Source organism: Rhinolophus hipposideros (genome assembly GCF_964194185.1).
Source record: "Rhinolophus hipposideros genome assembly, chromosome: 5".
In the NCBI taxonomy this organism is placed as follows: domain Eukaryota; kingdom Metazoa; phylum Chordata; class Mammalia; order Chiroptera; family Rhinolophidae; genus Rhinolophus; species Rhinolophus hipposideros.
In genome coordinates, this window is record NC_138051.1 from 66,558,103 (window position 1) to 66,574,683 (window position 16,581).

The following is a 16,581-nucleotide window of genomic DNA, read 5'->3' on the forward strand; positions in this document are numbered from 1 at the left end:
AAAATACATTTATTATAGCTCACTATATTATCACAAAGTGAACATTAATATGCTGTATTTTCAAGACTTCTTAATAGTTTGTCTTGAGCTTTCATGTGGTTGAAGATAGTATATTTTTCATGGAATTTTTCATTTGGCTACAAAATCTCATAAGAGCCTTTAGTAATAGTTTTAAATGTTAAGATTATTTTTGGATTTTAATTAATTTTTCAATTAGATTTATTGGGGTGACATTGGTTAGTAAAACTATATAGGTTCCAAGTATACAATTCTATAATACATCATCTATATATTGCATTGTGTGCTCACCACGCAGAGCCAGTTCTCCTTCCATCACCATGTATTTGACCCCCTTTTCCTTCTTTTACCACCCCCTTCCCCCTTATGAAGATAGTATTTTTATTGGAATGATTATGGGCATGAAATGTAAAGTTTTAGTAGCTACTCCATGCATAACTAAAATTGAGTGTGCAGCATGTTACCTAGTGAGAGGCTAGGTAGTCTTATCAGAGTTCTATTCCCAGGCTACAGATAACTGCACTCTGAGACTTGATTTCTTAACCTAGAAAGTATGTTTTTTTGTTCAGGACAAAATGAGATAATATATTTGAAAAGCATATTGATTTGTTAAGGAGAGGGTCCTACTTATCTTATGTTCCTGTCTGCCATTAATTTATCCTTCATGTAATAAACCCATAATTTATTGACTTTCTGATTTTGGGAGAATGGGATCTTTGCAAATTCAGACATCTTATTTATAAAGTTTATAATTACAGAGAAAGTTGAGATTTTAGTGACATACTACGTAGGTATATTAGTAGTTCAATAAATACATAATGAAATGAAATTTATTGTCTGTCCCATCTGTTTTATGTAGAGAGATCTTTACACATTTATAAGAATTCTATAAAACTACGAATGTTTTTAGGTGTTTCCTTTCTAGGCATAAAACTCTCTTTTGAAATCAGTTGTTTTAGGTAAGATATTCATACGTTCCAGATTTGTTAATAAATAGTGCTGAAAAACTGTTGTTATTAATAGTTTCCACTTGTGTGTAAATGCATAGATTATTGCTGCTACTAAGTATGGTTATTATTTGAGTGCTTAGTAGCAATGGGTTTTAACCCTTACTTCAAACAAAATCATCCCGGACGTAAAGATGAGATGTTTTGGTTTTGAATTATCTGGTCGAAGTAAAGGTCTAGTGTTAGGGCCCCTGGCTTCTGGCCATCTCCTGCTTGTTTAAGCCTCTGAGTCATCTCTGAAGTATGAAGAAGGAAACTGAGTTTACAATTGTTAAATAAATGATCAAGATCACACCACAGAGCCGGGCTTAATCCGGGTCTTTGTTCTGCTATATCCTTCTAGTGACATCACTGCTACAGTGGATAGTTGCATGTATGTACATATTTTCATTGTTTATTAAATCTAATAAATTGTTTTTAAGTCCTCTAATAAACTTCAAATGTATTTTGTCGCCTAACTCTTTTCAAATGATATTTGAAATTAATAGAATAATTTTATGTCTTCTAGACTCACTTCATTAGTGCTGCACTCAAGACTAGTAGTTTTCAGCCTGTTACTATGCCTCCTCCTAGAGCGGTGGAAAAATATTCTGTGAAACCAGACTGTTCTCATCTTGGTAGCAGTAATCTATCTCCCCATAGCACATTTTCTTCCAAGCCAGGTAAAAATGTGTAGTTCTCTATTAATAAAAAAAAATGTCAACTATGAATTTTCTTTGTGGTATATTACTGGGATATAAAAGATTAAGTATTTTATAGAATTAGTTCTTTTTTTAGGTGAAGTACTTTTTGGGTCATTTTGAAACTTGTTCAGTCTAGTTATGGCTCATGTCTTACTTTATGGTTTTAATTAATAACCATCATAAATTGTCAGAAGCACTTATAAATTTAGAAAAGTTTTACTTATCTGCTATCAAAAATGCTTGTAATCAATTCTCCAGTTGTCTGACAAACTTAATATTGACTATATTTCTTGATTGTGTCAGGAGAAAAACCACTTGAGTGTAATTATAAAGTATTTCTAAGTAATTTCAAAGAGTTAGTAATGCAAGTCTGTCTTAATAGAATTCTAAAACAAAAATCTCTGTTTATAACAACAAAGGAATACATACATAGCTTATTTGTATCAAACTTTTGGAATTTAAAATAAATGAATAAGTGTATTTCTAAATTATTGATATATGAATAATGAATTGATAAAAATCAAGGGCTATCCTTTTAATGATATACAGACAGATCCATGTAGTACAATATCCCCAACATTTGGTTTGTTAGACTATTGTTGTATTATAGACATATTGAAGATACCTTATACTTGTAAGGTGCTTTATGTTTTACAACAAATGAGTGGTCTTTACAAAACTATTGTGGAGTAATATGAGTCAGTTTTTAAGTTGTGAAGGGAGGAAGACGAAGCACAGAAAGGTTATGATTTGATTGGACAAGGTCACCTGGCTTTGGAGTAAGAGTGTCAGAGCACACTGGGTTTCAGTATGACGTAGCCATGTGTTTTCTGTAGAAGTGGACACTTGTTTCATACTCAGTTCTGGAGAATTACTTGCCATAATTTTGTATTTTTAAACTTAAATTTTAAAGGAAAAGATGTATGTTTTATTGATTGTATACTGAATTGGTTTCTTTGTGTATTTTAGTGACAGTAACAGAAATAAAAGAAAAAATGAGTAAATTAAAAATTCAACAAATTAAACTTTATGTTTTTCTGTTTCTTCTTGGGCATACATCATTTTTATGTACTTGTAGTTGTAGCATAAATATAATTTTGTACTACTTTTTAACTAGCATGCCAAAAGTGTTTCCCATGTTGTACATAATTATCTTTAAAATATTAAAATCACTAAAGGATAGTCAGTTGAGTGATTAGGACTTCCTATACTTAGTATCTTATCAGTTTTTATTGCCACAAGCAGTATCTGGCTGTGCCATTTTCACCAAACTTAAATAGCACTGAATATTATCATATTGATTTTTTTCTTATTAGCTATAAGTGTAAAATATTTATAGTCTGTATTTCTTTTGATTTTTAGTGAGGATGAATTTATTTCTATATACTTGTTAATAATTTGTATATCCTATATAATTTTGATTTTATTTTTAATATATGGGGAAGAGTAACACTCTACAATTTAAAGGTTTGTTTTTTTTTTTAATCAAGAGGCATAGAGTTTACTGTCTTCAAATTGAAATTTGAAGAAGCACAAATTGATTTATGCTTGCTTAACTGTATCTTATTTTTTTTTGTTTTGGGGAATGAGTCCATGATAGCTAATTGCTAACACATTTTTTTTGTTGTTTGGTGCCTACGTGGAGTGTTATACTCTTTTTTCCTCTTTGGTGTGTGTTTACCAGTTTACCATAAACTTTTTTTTTTTTTTTTACAGTCTCAGTGTGACTTTTTATATCCTTAGTTAACAGATTTCTGTTCAGCTAGTCTTTAGCTGGCTCTCCAGGTTGACTGTTCTATAATTTAATTGTAATTTTAATGTGGTCATGGGAAGAGGCAAGCACAGCATTTACTTACTCTGCTATCTTGACTGAATCTTACAGTTTAAAGTTTTTTTAAAAAATAAGTTAATTTTTTTTTCTTTATTTTCTTTTAAAGCACCTTCAAGAGAGGTTGAAGATAGGGGTTTTGATAAACAGACATCTCCTTTGGAGACACCAACACCTCGCAGGTTTGCTCCTGTACCTATTTCAAAGGATGGTAAAATATCAAAGAGGAAAAATCCTGGGGAAGAAAAAGAAAATATGGAGATGTCCGGTCATATAGGTAATAAAGCAATTATTATTAGTATCCACTACTTTATTAGACCTATATCAAATTAGTAACAGATTTCAACACTCATGATTTATAATTTTCTTATGTGCCTCATAGTAACTGAAGTAGAATCTCTATTTTTAATATTTTTCTTTAAATGATACTTACTGGGCAAATCAAGTTTCTTTAGATTCTTCATAGAAAGAATTAGAGATATGAATTTATAATTACATTCTATCTTCTATCTTATTACTTAAACCTATAATGAACAAATTTTTTTTAATAAATAAAAAATAATGCTTTGCTGATCATTTTGTACCATGTTTCCTTATATTGTTTTTAGGTGTGAATTTCAATAGTAAAACTCAGAGAAATTTAACATTTATTACTGTATTCAGTAGGAAAAAGTACTTATATATTAATTTTTATAAATGAAATAATTAAGACCCTTATAGTCCTTCTAGTAAAATATAGTCCTAGTAAAAGTGAAAGTGTTAGGTATAAGCTTTTATTCTGGTAATCATTTAAATGCATTAAAATCTTGTCTTGGACACATTTAAGGAGTTTTAAGAAATTAAAAAATAATACAATCTTTAAAAAACCAACTTCACCAAATAAAAAGTTGTTAATATATTCTCATTAAAGATGAGGCTAAAGGATAGATTGAACTAATAGTTGATATGTAGAAAATATTTCTTATTCAAATGCCCTTTTCTAGTGATGGAAATAAACTCAGGCCTAAACTTTTACTGATACAGTTTTCATGCGTTATAAATATTTAGTTTTATTTGATGAGTGTAATTATAGCCTGCATTGTAGAGTGAATTGAATAGATTATCATCATAAGACACTAATTTAGTACAACTATACGTGAGATGTTATATAAGAGAAAAATGAATTAGTACTTGAAATATAACACTATATTTCTTTTACTCTAGGGAATGTGAGACTATTGGAACAAATTTTGAATAACCAGGATTCTTTGACAAGAATAAGTGAATCTTCAGACAAAACCCCACTAACCAGGTCAAAAATAGAATGGAATCCTGAGAGTGGAGAGAGGTAAAAACAAGAGATTTGAATAAAAGATAGGTTGAAAAAAGCTTTGTTCATATTTATAAAATTTCTTTAGGAATTTAATAAATTTATACCATTGCTTTTGAAAATCATCTTAGATTTAGTTACTATTTTCTTCTGCTAATATATCTTCCCCCTTTAATATAAATGTAAAATGAATATATCTCATTTTCTTAAAATGCAGATTGATTAGTTTGTAATAAATGCAGAGTATTCATTTCTGATGAAATGGTATCTGAGATTTGCTTCAACAATAATACAATGCAGGGTAGGGGTCACTGGGTTGAAGAATAAATAAAATGAGGACAGCCATGAGTTAATGATTACTGTAATTAAATATGGAGTAGGATATATATGGAGGTCATTATAACTTTCTGCTTTTGTGTATGTTCGAAATTTTACATAATAAAAAGTTTTAAAAAAATTAAGTAAACCTAGGCAATGATAATTTTATTTATTTTGAATGTCATTAAAACTACAGTAATAAAAACTAAATTAGCCACATTTTGAGTAACTTCATGTGGAGACATTGTACATTTTAGTCCATTAACAATTAATGTAACTACTGATAAAGTAAGGTCTATGTGTGCCATGTTGCTGTTTTCTGTATGTCTTAGGTCTTTTTTTCTATACTTTTCCTCCATAATGCCTTTTTTGTATTAAATAGGTATTTTCTAGTATAACATTTTAATTCCCTTGTTTCTTCTGCTATATTTTTTTGTTATTTTCTTAGTGATTGCCCCAGGGATTACAATTAAATTTTAATTTAAAACAATCTAGTTAGGATTAATACCAATTTAATTTTAATAGGATTCAAAAACTTTGCTCAAATATGGGTTTATTCCCACCCCCTATCTTTCTGCTATTGTACAAATTACATATTTATACATTATAACCCATCTCTACAGCTTGATAATTATTGCTTTATGCAGTTGTCTTTTAAATCAGATAGAAGAAAAAGTTTATAAACAAAAATAAAGCTTATGCTGTCTTTACCTATATAGTTAACCTTTACCCAGTACTCTTTATTTCTTCACATGGATTTGAGTTAGTGTCTAAGTGTCCTTTTATGAAAAATCCTCCCTTTAGTATTTTCTGTAAGGTAGGTTTGCTAATGATGAATTCTCAATTTATCTGGGGATGTCTTTATTTTTTACTTTTGAAGGAGAGTTTTGCTGGATATAGAATTTTTGTTGATATTCTTTTTCTTTCAGCACTTTGACTATGTCCTCTCACTGCCTTCTGGACTCCTAGTTTCTGAGAAGTAAACTGTTAATCTTTTAGAGGAATCTTTGTATATGATGAATCATTTTTCCCTCATTGCCTTCAAGATTCTCCCTTTGTCTTAGGGATTTGACATTTTGACTATGACATGTCTAAGTATGGATCTCTGAATTTATCCTACTTGGAGTTTGTTGAGCTTCTTGGATGAGTGGATTAATATTCACTAAATTTGGGAAGTTTTTGGTTGTTATGTCTATAAATAGTTAAATAGTGCACATGACCTTTTTCTTCTCTCCTAGGACTATGCTGTATGTTGGTATGCTTCATGATGGCCCACAGGTGTCTTAATTTTTTTCATTTTCTTTTCTCTCAGTTCCCCAGACTGGAGAATCTCAGTTAACCCATCTTAATTAAGTTCACTGATTTTTTTCCTTCTGCCAACTCCAATATTGTTTAACCCCTCTAGTGAATTTTACATTTCAGTTATTGTATTTTTCAACTCCAGAATTTGTATTGGATCCTTTAAAAAAAAAAGTTTCTATTTTGATTGCTATTCTCAATTTGATGAGACTTCATTTTTATACTTTCCTTTGATTTTTTGAGCATAGCTTCATTTAGTAATAGCTAATTTGTAGTCTTTGTCTAATAAATCCAACATTAGGGGTTCCTGAGGGACTGTTCCTGTTGGTGATGCTTCTTCCTGTGTCTGAGCTATACTTTCCTGCTCTCTGTGTGTCTTACAACTTTTTGTTGAAAATTGGACATTTTAAATAATATAAAGTGGCAACTCTGGAAATCAGATGCTTCTTCCTCTACCCTACAGGGTTTGTTGTTGTTCTTGATACTCTTTCCTGGACTAATTCTGTAAAGTCTGTATTCTTTGTCGTGTGCAGCAAGTCTTTATTTGGTTAGCTGAGTCTGCTAATGAGTTGAAAGTGATTTCCTTAACTACCTTGAACTATTAAGTCTCTCTCTCTTTGCTAAATTGCTGTGTGTGTGTGTGTGTGTGTGTGTGTGTGTGTTTTGGAGGACACCTTCAGTGCTCTGGCAGTTTATAAATCTCTCTTAGCCTTAACTTTCTACTTGCACAGAGCCCCAAGGTCAGGCAGATGTGAGAGTAGGCCCTTCTCAGGTCTTTCTTGAGTGTACACAATACCCAGTACATGCACATGACTTTCTAGATTCTCAGTAATGTGTTGGAACTTTTCAGAGCTGCACCACGGACATTTCCTTCCTCAATTTTTAGTTTATTGGCAATCCTCTTTGCCTGAACTGATATGGCCGCTTCAGGCAGCTAAGATGTTAAGCAATTGCGACTGTTTTTGAAAAATGAATTAGCTTTGAGTCGGGTCAAATAAAGAGAAACTTCATGAATGGGACTTTCTGAGGAGCTCCAAATCCATTCTGCCCTTTGTAGTGGTTGTGAGGCTGTTGGTTTTCAAGGCTATGACAGGATTGGGAATAGGGCACTGGGAATGAGGCAAGTTTAAAATGCCATAAATCCTCCTGTTCTTACCGAGAGTCAGTTCTTACTGTGAGTTTTCTTGATTAATGTTCCTCAGGTTTGTAAGCCTCTGTTTAATTTTCAGAGTTCTTCAAAAGTAGTTTTTGACTACTTTTGCTAGTGTTTTCTTTGTTCTTATGCAGGAGTGGATTTTTAGAGGTTCTTACTCAACCATTCTGGAAGTGCTTATTCTCGTTAGCTTCTTCAAAGTAAAACCTTGTTCATCTCTTTTCTTATTATGCCTAAACCAGTCTGGTCTGAGCAGTTTTGTCTCCTATGATTTTCTGTGTTACATATGTTTAATCATATAATTGATTAATTTCATTGTACAATATTCATAGGACACCATTTAGAATTCACATAACTAAGAATGTATCAAAGATTTGTGTAATCAAATGTTTTCTGGATTTATGACAATTTAGGAAACTTCATTTTTTAATCTTTTACAGCATTGATACTCTGTTCTCTCAAAAATTTCCTTCCTGTGATGAACCAGGAACAGCTAAAGTGACTGTGCAGAAGTCTGATGATGTTCTTCATGATCTTGGCCAAAAGAAGAAAGAAACAAATGGCGTACTCCAGGTAAAGAGGGAACACGATATTGAAATTGATTAGTAAAGGAAAAAATTTTGAAGAAATAAAAAAGTTACCAAGACAGAAAGCAGGAAGAAAGGTGAAGACAAAGCACTGAAAAAAAAAACAAACAAACCAAAAATCATGTGAACCCAGTCTGTTCTCTTTACAAAACTTTTCCAGAAGCATTTACCAAGTGATTTCTACTTTCTCCTCTTGGCTAGGACTGAGCTATATGCCCTTTCTAGTTTTTCAGCTTCTGTTGGAGAGGAAGGAAGGGGGAGAGAGAACTGCAGATGGCTCTTCTTTATCGAGTTCACAATGTTTGCCATGCCTACCTAGAGCCAGCCTTTTCTTATTTTGTTTTAGCTTTCTTTACCAGGTATAGCTTTTATTGGCCATTGGTCTGCCTATCACCGCTGTGGACTTCCCAGCCCTATTTCACTTACCATTCACATTAATACTTCTAAATAGAAAGAAACCTTAATTTCCAAGTATTCTTTTATAGCTCTTAAATTTGACAAATTGAGTCCTTACAACATATTGGCATAGTGTATGGCACCAACTATAAAATAGCTCTTCTTTGGATTAAAATGATAATGAGAGCTTTACATGGTAACATTTCTGACTTTTTTTCTTTCAAGCCAAAAGAATCTCTGATCATGTCGAGGCTTGCTGATCTTTCACAGAATTCCATTAAGCTTCAAACAACCAGTACGAGATCCATATTGAAAGATGCTGAGAAGATTTTGAGAGGAGTACAAAACAATAAAAAAGTACTTGAAGAAAACCTCGAAGCTATTATTCGTGCAAAGGATGGAGCTGCCATGTATTCGTTTATCAATGCTCTATCTTCCAACAGGTGAGAAGGATGTTGGTATCCCAAGGTTATTTATGAAACTACCAGTTTTACAGGCTTTCTTAATATTTTTTCTATGCCATTCATTTTGTCTAATGTATTTTAATGTTTAGAAAAGGTTTTTTATTGTCTTTGATGATATGGACTTACTATAAAGTTGAAAGTTGGACCTACACATGTTGCTATTGCTTTTACAGATATGAATTTTCCTTTTATGTTTCTCTCTTTTGTATTTACATTCTGGGATCTACATGTGCTTTTCAGATACCCTTCAAACAGTTGATGAAAATTAATAACATTTTTTTTTTCCTTTTCAGATGAAGTGTATTTGGCTACACAGTAGATTCAAAACTGGATAAGAGATCTGATCCAGGTCCTGTTCTCAGGATGTTAAATGCTAATTTAAGAAAACTTTTTTTGTCCTCTTTTGTAGAGAGATGTCAGAGAAGATTCGGATCAGAAAGACAGTAGATGAGTGGATTAAAACTATTTCTGCAGAAATTCAGGTAGATATTGGAAGAAATAGAATTAAGTGAATTCTCAGGAGATAACATTGTTTCCAATTTATAAGTATTATACTTATTCTCATAATATTCTTTGTATAAGTCCACTTATAATTCTTAATTTAACTCTGTCACTATATTTACTTAGTAATACATTTCATTTCACTTAATAAATGCTTTGTCTCATAAATTATATTACCCCTCTTATCTGGCAAATTGTTGGGTAATAACTAAAAAAATGAGTATTTGAAAGAAAATTTTAAAAAAGCATTGAGAAAAGAAAGAAGTATACTTACAAAATGTTTTAAGACAGCCGATTTAGAAGCTCTGGCTTACGAAAGTATATTTTATACCAAAGTTATTTAAAGGGAAAATACCCCACAAGATTTCTAAGGTTATTGAGGTTACAGAAATCACATCCAGGTGTATCTTCAGACATTAGCAATGCAAAAATTTAGGAGAGTTATTTCTATTCAGGTGTCAATAATTTAAAGGAAATTCTTAAAATTTTATATATTTGAGGCAACAGAAGTAGACAGGGTAGCACTGTTATTTTTATCTTGAGGTACAAAGTGTTTTTTTTGTAGACAGGGTAGCACTGTTATTTTTATCTTGAGGTGCAAAGTGTTTTTTTCCCAGACCGTAAGATGTGTGTATATGTTTACTCACAGTGGTAGTAAGATCAAGTGTCCATTCAGTTTTTGCAGCAGTAAACAGTGAAATATATTTTTACACTTTGTTGTTTAAGAGTATATATTTCTAATGTGGTTGTGAAGAATTTATATTAGTTACTATATGATGCACCAGAAAAAAGCAGAAGATTTGGAGATCAGCTCTGGCTCTGCAGAGACATAGCAATATATGAGGTGTGATCAAAAACTACGGTGAATGTTTAAATTATAAAAATTATTACAGTAAAAGATACATGGTCATTAATCCCCCTCAAAATACTCCCCCTCACTTCGAACACATTTATCCCATCATTCTTGCACTTTCTGAAGCAGTCCTGGAAGTCCTCTTTTGTGAGTGTCTTTAGTTGCGCTGTTGTGGCTGCCTCGATGTCCTGAATCATTTTAACTTTGGGGAAGAGCCAGACATCGCATGGTGCCAGATCCAGTGAATAAGGTGGATGAGGACACACCATAATGTTTTTATTTGACAGAAATTACTGTGTACTAGAAGTGATGTGTGACAGGGAACATTGTCATGATGGAGGATTATTTACGGCACTTTAAAACACACCTTCTCTCAACCAGAGCTCATACCCGACTGACTGCACTGAACAAATTGAAACTTGTCACACAGTTAACTAAGGTTCAACGTGCTGCTTCCCATATTGAAGATCCCTGCCTTTCCGTTAGATGGCACTCAGCAGCAGCATTCACCGTATTTATTGATCACAACAGAAAGGCTCTGTGTCACACATCGCTTCTGGTATATGGCAATTTCTGTCAAATAAAAACATTACAGTGTGTCCTCATCCACCTTATTCTCCGAATCTAGCACCGCGCGACTTCTGGCTCTTCCAGAAAGTCAAAATGGTTCAGGACATCGAGGCAGCCACGACAGAGCAACTAAAGACACTCACTAAAGAAGACTTCCAGAACTGCTTCAGAAAGTGGCAAGAACGATGGGATACATGTGTTTGAAGCAAGGGGGAGTATTTGAGGGGAATTAATGGCAATGTGTCTTTTACTGTAATACATTTTTCTTATTTACACATTCACCGTATTGTTTGATCACACCTTGTTTGTCACTCTATTACTGTGGATTCCATACAAAATATATTTGTTTAAACCTTGAAGCAACTTTAATTTATAAATGTATATTTCAGTTTTATTACAAAGTTGTTTACTCTTTTGGAAATTTTTTTAAATTTAATTTTTGAATAGTTTCTACAATCGTATGGTTCAAACATCAGAAAGTGTAAAAAGGTCTATAATGAAAAGTTGCCGTCCTACCTCTGTGCATCATCTACTATTTCTCCTTTGTCCTACTCCATCAGAAACCAATCTGTTTAGTTTTTTTCTTTTTTCTTCTAGAGAATTTTTATTCATATGTAAGCCAATATCATTTATTTATAAAGTATTTTAAAATGCTAAACTATATTTCTATTACAGAGGAAAATAACTTCTAATACTTTTGATGTGGAAGAATTACTACTTGAATAGATGTTAAGTAATTTTGATTTTGGTTATGTTAAGGATGAACTGGCAAGGAATGATTATGAACAAAAGAGATTTGATCAGAAGAATCAAAGGACCAAGAAAACTTACAGTTTGAGTAAAGATATTAAAACCAATAAGCAAAACAGCAAAACAGTAAATAATTCTGTGATTCCAAAAAAGCATTCTCAAGAACAAAAAGAGGAGTATTTTAGAAATCCACCTGTGAGGAGCAAGCCTGCTTCAAGCTTACAGAAAGAGACAAAAGAAGTAAGATCCTATTCTGCTTTTGTAGCATAAATGTTACATTGTTACTGATTATTTCCTTTATGATATAAATAATGAAGTGAATATGAAAATGTTTTAAAAATAGGAAAGACTATACAAATATAAACTATCTTTAAATTATTGATTTTTAGTGTTTTGGATATCCATAATGTGGAAAGCACTGCACAAAATACATAATTCCTTCCTTCTGAGATCTCACACATAGAATCACCATATTTTAGTTAAAGCAGGTATATCTAGAGATCATCTAGTCTAAAAATTAGTAGTTCATGGTACTCAAAATTGTATTTCATCTTTGTAGTGTATATGTATGTAATATTTTATTTGTTTAGTGCCTAGTGATTATGAGGCATGGTACTAGGTGCTATGGAGGGAATGTTTTGGCTGCTCTAACTAGGCTGTAACTTTCTTACTGCTAAACATGGATTTTGGGTCAGGTTAATAAAGCACCTGATTCAATGCTTAGTACTTAGTAGATGTTCAATAAATGCTACTTTTCTGTGGCATTTAGATTATGATTGAAGTAGTGGCATCAGGAATGTAGAAAAGCATTTAAAAACTTCATTTATGGTATTGTACTTGAATGTAAATATAACATGTATCTAAATCTTACTTTTTGGTGCTGAAACTATTCTTAGTAGTGTAAGAATCTTCATGTTTCTTGGGTGGATGATTTTTATATTTAATTTTCATGTTTTTGAAAACTATAAAACTTTCAAACTATAGCTTGAAAACTATATCCAGAATTTAAAAGCCATTGAAAATAGAGGACTTTTCTGACCTGATCATTCTTATTATAGTACTTAAGCTGGCAAAAGGAAGCTTTAGAAAAATGAGATAAGTGTTTAATGACTATTGCTGGTGAGTTGAATAACTTTGTGTACTTAGGGTTTTTTGAAAGCAACAACGGTGATACAAGATGAAAACTGTATGTTACAAATTTATGGAAAACCAGTTTATCAGGGCCATCGCAGCACTCTTAAAAAAGGACCGTATCTCAGATTTAATTCCCCATCTCCTAAATCCAAACCACAGAGACCAAAAGTAATAGAACGAGTTAAAGGTAAGGAACCTCATTTTTTTTGTGGTAAACCTTATATTTTACAGTATCAGTTTAATATGTAAAGTTTAATTTTTGCTTTTTATTTATTACAAATACGGATGAAATTATATAAGGTTAGGGATGGAAAAAAAATTCCTTCTAAAAGAGTAGAAAAAAATAGACCTGACTGAAGGCACAAGGTAGGACTAAATGGGGAAAAAATAGGATTCGATGGTATCTAATAGATAAAGCCTGATAAAATTTGCATTTATGAGATGATGAGTCTTGAACAATTTAAACCATAATCTAGGTAAAGTAGACATTTTCTTGAAGACCTTGGTCCATTTTATTCTTTATGAACAGAAAGGTCAGCCATATGCTGTGTATTAATTATAAAAGTGCTTATGGGCTCTTCTGTAGTTTTGTTTGTTCTCAAAGAGCCGTAGGAAGCAAAGGTGAAAAATTTTTATGATACTTTTGTACACAACTGAAAGTATCTTCACTTATCACTGTGTGTTTTGACTCACAGCTACCACATCACTAGTATTTTTAAATATAACTGTTGTAAAGTTTTATTGGAACATAGCTACCCTCATTTATTTATGTATTGTCTATGACTGCTTTCATGTTGCAATGGCAGAGTTGAGATGTTGCAATGGAGGCCATATGGCCCGCGAGACTAAAATATTTACTAACTAGCTACGTAAGAAAAAGTTTCCCAAGCCCTGGTTTCTTTGTTACTTCTATTTGGGGGCACTGTAACTTTATTATATAGAAGGAGATCTTTCTGTGAAGAAGAGTTGTGTATTTCTAGATGGCTGGATAATAGATGTTCAAACAATATTTAAAAACATCCGATGATTATTACAGGCACTAAAGTGAAGTCAATAAGAACACAAACTGATTTTTATGCAACAAAACCTAAGAAGATAGATTCTAAACTGAAACATTCTGTTACTACGCTGTCTCCTGGTGATCAGCAGTATTTGTTCAGCCCAAGCAGAGAAATGCCTACTCTTTCAGGTACACTGGAAGGTCATCTGATTCCTATGGCAATTCTTTTAGGTAAGATCCAACACAATATATAAGGTAAATTTAAAATTCTCATTAGCAGTAGCAGAACTTACAGAATGGTGCTGACACAATCGTCACCTACCTTTTCCTTTATGTATTGTTTATATTGGTGGGTAGGGCTTCAGAATAGGTAATAGCACTCTTTGACATGATGAGTTTCTGCTATAGTTTCACTCATAGGAAACATTCATTTGGTATTTTAAAATACATTGCTGTAGATGAAATGAAATTTTTAAAATGTTTAGACATGTCATAGACATTCATAAAATTAAAGAATTCAAGAATTTTGATGTGTGTAATATCCTCATGTCTTAGGGGAAGTACTTAAAGTACTTTTGAACTATTTGCTGTGATAAGCAAATATTGTGTGGTTGTGTATTCTAAGCCAAAAGTTGGTTATATACTTATTTGAGGTCTCTCAGGCTCATCATTGTAAAAATTTGTTTAAATTGCTTTTGCTTTCACTAGCTCTTCAAATCTTGTTAGTTATTTTTTTCTTTTAGTGCCATTGCTATTTTCCCTTAACTTTGATGACTAATTTAAATATGAATATTTTTCCACATGAGAGAATTTGTATTTTTATTTTTTATGTTTATATTAAATATATTAAATTATATTATATTATAAATAATAAATTATATTAAATGTATTTTATATTTGTTTTAATTTTTTATATTATGGGTTAATGACATGTCAGTTTGGTAGCTAATGTCTGTTCAAACTTGCCTTCTACTAATTAATAGCTAATACTTGTAAAGTCCTTACTGTGTGCCAGGTACAGATCTAAGCACTTTACGGATATTAATTTATTTAATCAACCCTATAAAACACATGGTAATATACCAGTTTTATAGATGAATAACCCAAGACACAGAGGAGTTAAGTAATTTGCCAAAGGCTACATACTTAGAGTGGAGCCAAGATTCAAACCCGGGCCGCCTTGCTTTATATATTATAGTCTGTGCTTTTAATGAGTGCACTGTATTGTCCCTTTTTACTTGGAAATACAGGAAACAAGTTGAGCTTTTGAAGGGAAAACTAGCAAGTTTTTGACAACTATGATAGTTACCAAATAGTTGCCCTACCTGCTGTTTTTTTGGTAGTCAAACAATATTTTGTTGTTGGTTTCATTTCTGTTCATTGTTGCTCTATGAAGATTTGAAAATAAAAACAATACAATATAATGCAATACATTTTAGTCTTGGCAAATTAGGTGTTTCTAAACCTGTTTCCCCGACTGTAAAATGTGGATAATATACCTCATAGGATTATTTTGAGGATTAAATTAGATAGTGTATGTGAAGTGTGTAGTACATATGAGTGCCAAATAAATCAGTCATTGCTAACAGGATGACATGGTATGTTGACAATGGTGATGATAGAGGGAATGGTGATTGCAGATGGTATTTTTCTCTTAGATGACAATTCAGCCGTAAAGATCTAGGTTGTATATTAGATTTTTCCCTTTATTTCTGAAAAGATTGACTCTTTTTCTCCTCCAAACTTTTTAGGACAAACCCAAAGCAATAGTGATTCCATGCCACCTGCCGGAGTAATTGTAAACAAGCCACATCCTGTAACAGTGACTACTTCAATTCCTCCATCAACTCGAAAAACAGGAACTGAAGTAAAGAAACCTAACATAGCAGTGGTAGAAATGAAGTCAGAAAAGAAAGACCCTCCTCAGCTTACTGTACAGGTACGCCAGGGTGCATGAACAGAAATTTTTTAGGAATAAAATCTTTGGCTTAACTTTAGTAATTGAAATCTGTTATTAAATTGCTTCATGAAGACTGTTTTCATTATGGGTTTTTCATTCTTTAAAACTATGGTATTAAGCAGATGGATGGCTGAATTGGTTAGAGTGCGTACTCTTAAAAACAAGGTCACCAGTTCAACTCCCACATGGGATGATGGGCTGTGCTCCCCCTGCAACTAGATTGAAAATGGCAACTGGACTTGGAGCTGAGCTGTGCCCTCCACAACTAGATAGCAGGACAACGAATTGACTTGGAACTGAGGGGTCCTAGAAAAAAGTTACCCAATAAAAATAAAATATAAAACAAACAAAAAACTATGGTATTAATGTGATGTATTTGTTGTGTGAGTTAGCCACCTTTTCTAAGCCAAAGACTCATATCCAGGTGACTCAATTATATTCCAGAGGGAATAATTGAACAGTATGTTATAACTAATTAAAAAAGACAATGTGTGACTTGTATAATTAATACTTCAGTCTTTATACAACATATATAGGAAGACTGGAATGGAGAAAGGACTTATATGTGAAGATTAAATATTCAAGTAGTCAATTCTTCGTAAGTTAATGTATAATTTAAGTGAAATTGCAATTTATAAAAAAACAACTATGACCTTTTTTAAAAAACCTGACTTGAAGATCGTTTTGATATTTGAAGAAACAAAGAATTTAGAAAAGATAAAGTGTTTTGGTACTGATCCTATATAAAAAA

The 16,581-nt window shown here is 32.1% G+C and overlaps 1 protein-coding gene across 6 annotated transcripts in view; it reads left to right on the top strand.

The window, feature by feature from the left end:
* KIAA0586 overlaps window positions 1-16,581 on the top strand; it is a 107,346-nt gene that overhangs the window by 19,809 nt on the left and 70,956 nt on the right. For 5 of the 6 annotated variants that reach the window (XM_081048845.1, XM_081048849.1, XM_081048846.1 and 2 more), the window contains 10 exons: window positions 1,534-1,687; window positions 3,646-3,813; window positions 4,740-4,863; window positions 8,056-8,188; window positions 8,824-9,041; window positions 9,472-9,544; window positions 11,746-11,976; window positions 12,883-13,057; window positions 13,907-14,101; window positions 15,622-15,809. In XM_081048845.1, coding sequence (XP_080904971.1) covers window positions 1,534-1,687; window positions 3,646-3,813; window positions 4,740-4,863; window positions 8,056-8,188; window positions 8,824-9,041; window positions 9,472-9,544; window positions 11,746-11,976; window positions 12,883-13,057; window positions 13,907-14,101; window positions 15,622-15,809 — 1,659 coding nt within the window. The remainder of the gene's footprint in view (window positions 1-1,533; window positions 1,688-3,645; window positions 3,814-4,739; window positions 4,864-8,055; window positions 8,189-8,823; window positions 9,042-9,471; window positions 9,545-11,745; window positions 11,977-12,882; window positions 13,058-13,906; window positions 14,102-15,621; window positions 15,810-16,581) is intronic. The other variant, XM_081048847.1, reaches the window with a different exon arrangement.